We start from the raw sequence: 4283 nt of genomic DNA, 5'->3' as shown, positions 1-4283 counted from the left end.
CGGTTTGTGTCCGACGTTTACCTACACCGGTCGACCCTTCTCCGCTTTTTGTAAATTTTGTTTATTTGTATTCTCTGCAAATGTTGTGAATTTATTTAGATATATATTCTTTCTCTCTCTCTCTCTCTCTCGGGTCTCTTCCTCTTTCTTGGTCTGCCTTGAAAGTTTTACTTGTGTAATGTGTACTACGCTACACGCACTTCTTTTTTTTTTTGTGAATTTTTTCGCCAAAAATGTAATTGGTTTTGCGTTCATGTACTTTTTTGATATTTTTCCCTTTGAGAGATAAGCAAAATGAAATTTCATCAAAGATGATGGTGAATCTGTCATAAAAGTACGAGGATCTCATGGTTAGGTTAGGTTAGGGTTACGTTGTTTTCTCAATCAATTTCAAAAAAATGTATAATGCATACACTAATAAAGCAAAAAAACAAGCATAAACGTATCTCTTTCGATACAAATCAATAAATATCGATTTTAGCCGCTTGACCCAGTTGCGCACGCAAGTGTAATCATCAAAAAACCCATATTATTTTAGTTGTTGTTGGATTAACAGCCTTGTCGCAGGAGAAAATTTCTAACTATCCAATAGCAGTCAAATACTAAAAATATTACCTCAATTGGTGAACCTCAAATCGCCTTTTTTTCGTAAGTACAATTTTTATTTTTATTATTTTTTTTATTTTAAAAGCTTTAATAACATTAAAATTGTTAAATAAACAAAAATATAATGCAGCGCTAGCAACGGAAGCTTTCAGCTGAAGTGTAAATTTATTTCTAAAAATTCTGACTAAAAAGTTTGAAATTTTGATGAAACTTTGAGAGTAAAAAATAAATAAACATCCAAGACCTTGCAATATGTCGCACTGCTTTTATTGTGAGCGCCACAACAGTAACAGTTTTTTTTCATTTATGTTAATTAAATATTTATAAAAATTAGTTTTGATTTATTCCACGCCGTCAGAAGATTTTGCGTGTATTTTGATTGGAAATAAATTTATAATCAAACGCTATTTGAAATTAGTAGATAGAACAATAAATAATTGATAAAAATTAAAACATGTAATGCAGTAAATTTAACGACGTCTACTGAATCAATTCATTCCAATAGCCGGTTAAATGCCGAATTTATTTCATCGTTCAATTTTTTATATTCACGCCTAATTCTGCGTTCCCCATCTTTGTGTGCGTCCTAACCAATTAATAAAATTCTTTACTTTGATATTCAACGAAAGGTAAATCGCACTTACCTTAAATTTCATTGACGACAGCTCGTACAGTATATTTCCCATTTCCTGACGTATTTCGGTCCAAGTAACCCGATTCTCATCCGATGCTGTTATTTCGATTGCATTGCGTGACTGGTCGTAGAAAGTGATTATATTGTGCAGCATGCCCACCGTCTTGTAGAAAGGGCAAAAACGGTCATATTCTGAATATGAATTCTGTTGCAGGAAATCGTCTTTAATTAGCTTTGCCACCTCCAGTGTCACTTTGTCCGTTTCGGCCAGTGATGCTTTGCCTACCAGCTGCACGATTTCCGACAAATCCTCCTCCTCCTGCAATATCTCCTTTACCTTTACGCGTAAAGCAACAAACTCAGGGTAATTTTCCTCGTAATATTCGTCTAGCGCACGCATATATTTCGAATATGAGATTAACCAATTCACTGACGGAAAGTGCTTGCGTTGTGCCAACTTCTTGTCCAAGCCCCAGAACACTTGTACAATACTCAGCGTGGCCGAGGTAACCGGATCGGAGAAATCACCACCAGGTGGCGACACAGCACCGACAATAGAAACGGAGCCCTCACGTTCGGGGTTACCTAAAGCTTTGACACGACCAGCACGTTCGTAGAACGAGGCGAGACGAGCACCCAAGTAGGCTGGATAACCAGAATCGGCAGGCATTTCAGCCAAACGACCAGAAATTTCACGTAGCGCCTCGGCCCAACGGGAGGTGGAATCAGCCATCATAGATACGTTGTAACCCATATCACGGAAGTATTCGGATAGTGTGATACCGGTGTAAATGGAGGCTTCACGAGCAGCGACAGGCATGTTGGAGGTATTGGCCACCAGAGTGGTACGCTTCATGATGGACTCGGTGACACCGTCAATTTCAACAGACAATTCGGGGAAATCACGCAATACTTCAGACATCTCGTTACCACGTTCACCACAACCGACATAAACAATGACGTCAGAGTTGGAGTATTTGGATAATGCCTAGAAGGACGTGAAAATGCAAGTTTTCAAAAAAGGTAGCAATATGACTGAGTGAAAATTAAAAAAAAAAATATAAAAAAAAAATATAAAAAAAAATATAAAAAAAATAAAAAAAAAAATAAAAGCAAAAGTTAAAAAACAAATTAAAAAAAATTAAAAACACATAAAAATACAATTTAAAAAAAAATTAAAAAAAAAGAAAATTAAACAAAAGTAAAAAAAAAACAAAAAAAAGTTAAAACAAATTAAAAAAAAATTAAAAAAAAATTTTATAGAAATTAAACATTTTTTTTATTTAAAAAAAAAAATAAAAAAAAAATTAAAATTTTTTTTTTTAATTTATTAATGTTTTTTTTTGTGTGAAATTTGTTTTTTTATTTAATTGTTTTATTTTTATATTATTTACTTTTTTTTATTTATTAAAGTCAAACATTTTTAAGGGCCCGATTTCCAGTACTAGCCTAACTGAGGTGAATTTTTAAACAGAGTTGAACATTGCAACATTTAGTGTTTGAACTTTATTTAACTGTAGGTATAGTTAAAATAGCACGAAAAACAGGACCTAAGGAATGAATTCAAACCGCAAGCAATTCAAGTAAAATTTGGGGTGAAACTCTCACCTGCGAAATAACGGTTTTGCCACATCCAAACGCCCCCGGTATGGCAGTGGTGCCACCCAAGACGCATGGGAACAGCGAGTCCAATACACGTTGTCCGGTTAACAATGGATGATTTGCTGGCAGCTTTTCAACAACAGGACGAGGTTGACGCACGGGCCATACTTGTAACATGGTGTGCTCGGTTACAATACCATCGAATTCCGTTTCTAGTACAATATCATCCACAGTGTATTGACCAGGGGGTGCTATAAATAGCACAGTACCTTTTTCATGTGGATTCACAAGTATCTTATGTTTCACCAGGGTGTTTTCTTGTACGACTCCAAGAATATCACCACCAGTAACATGCGATCCCTCAGAAATCTTTCCTGGCTCGAACTGCCAGCCTATGTCTCGCGATAAACTCTTAACATTTATGCCTTTCGGTATATAAATGGAGTTTGTGAGTTCGTTTATGCTACGTAGCGGACGTTGTATTCCATCGAAGATGCTCCCCATTATACCTGGACCCAATTCCACCGAAAGGGGCTTGCCCGTCTTCAATACAGGGTCACCAACTGTGACACCAGAAGTTTCTTCATACACTTGAATTGTGGCCATATCTCCTTCAAGACGAATAATTTCGCCCACAAGTTCAAAGTAACCGACACGCACCAATTCGTACATGGCAGAGCCAGCCATATTCTCAGCGGTAACAACTAATTATTACGGAAGTTACGAGTATAAATAAATGAAAAGTACGGCAGTATATAAATAATTGTTCAGCAAATGCAAAGTTTACCGGGACCGGAAACGCCAAAAACGCGACCATAACTTTCCTCATCTATTTCGAAACGGAAGCTTTCTTCAGCTGCCTCCGCCGCCGCCGCCGCAGCCGACGCCTTAGGGGGTTCTGCGCAAACACATTCCTGTGGTTTTTCAATGCAATTACATGGGTTTTGCTCGGATGTTGTGTCATCAAAACATGTGCACCACTCCGACGACATAACAAAATGATTACGGAACGTCTTTAAAACACCGACAATGTTAAATATTATTAAATTAAATTTTCTTCTAAGCTAACGTTTTTTCCTTTTTAAAATCGTACGTATAATTGAAATTCTATGACATTTTCGGTATTGCCAGATTTTGGGCAAAGCAATTATGTGTATTTTATCCAAGGCGAATTCATTAAAGGTGATATAGTCAAGGAGAGTATCTAAGGTGGCGCCATTAAAAAACAGTTACTTAATTTTTGACGCTTTTGACAGGTCTGACATCAGCTCAGTTCGCAATACAAAACAAACGAACAAAACAAACAAAAAAAGAAGAAATTACATGTTTGTGAATATTCAGTGAATAGCTTGGTAATATTGTGATTTGTGAGATTTAAACTAATCAAACTAATGAGTATGAAGTGCACAAATTAATATAAAGCCTCCAAATGCAGTTAGCT

General features: G+C 36.2%; 1 protein-coding gene across 1 annotated transcript; it reads right to left on the bottom strand.

Moving 5' to 3' along the window:
- Positions 1–940: 940 nt before the first annotated feature.
- Positions 941–3923, bottom strand: LOC129248470 (V-type proton ATPase catalytic subunit A-like). Its single transcript, XM_054888023.1, has 4 exons — positions 3630–3923; positions 2849–3546; positions 1251–2228; positions 941–1192 (listed from the first exon to the last, which is right to left on the bottom strand). The coding sequence occupies exons 1-4, from the start codon at positions 3832–3834 to the stop codon at positions 1100–1102; spliced, it is 1974 nt and encodes a 657-aa protein (XP_054743998.1). The 5' UTR covers positions 3835–3923; the 3' UTR covers positions 941–1099.
- Positions 3924–4283: the final 360 nt, after the last annotated feature.

Source organism: Anastrepha obliqua, chromosome 5, assembly GCF_027943255.1.
Source record: "Anastrepha obliqua isolate idAnaObli1 chromosome 5, idAnaObli1_1.0, whole genome shotgun sequence".
In the NCBI taxonomy this organism is placed as follows: Eukaryota; Metazoa; Arthropoda; class Insecta; order Diptera; family Tephritidae; genus Anastrepha; species Anastrepha obliqua.
The sequence above is the reverse complement of the archived record's forward strand: the minus strand, read 5'-3'. Positions and strand labels throughout refer to the sequence as shown.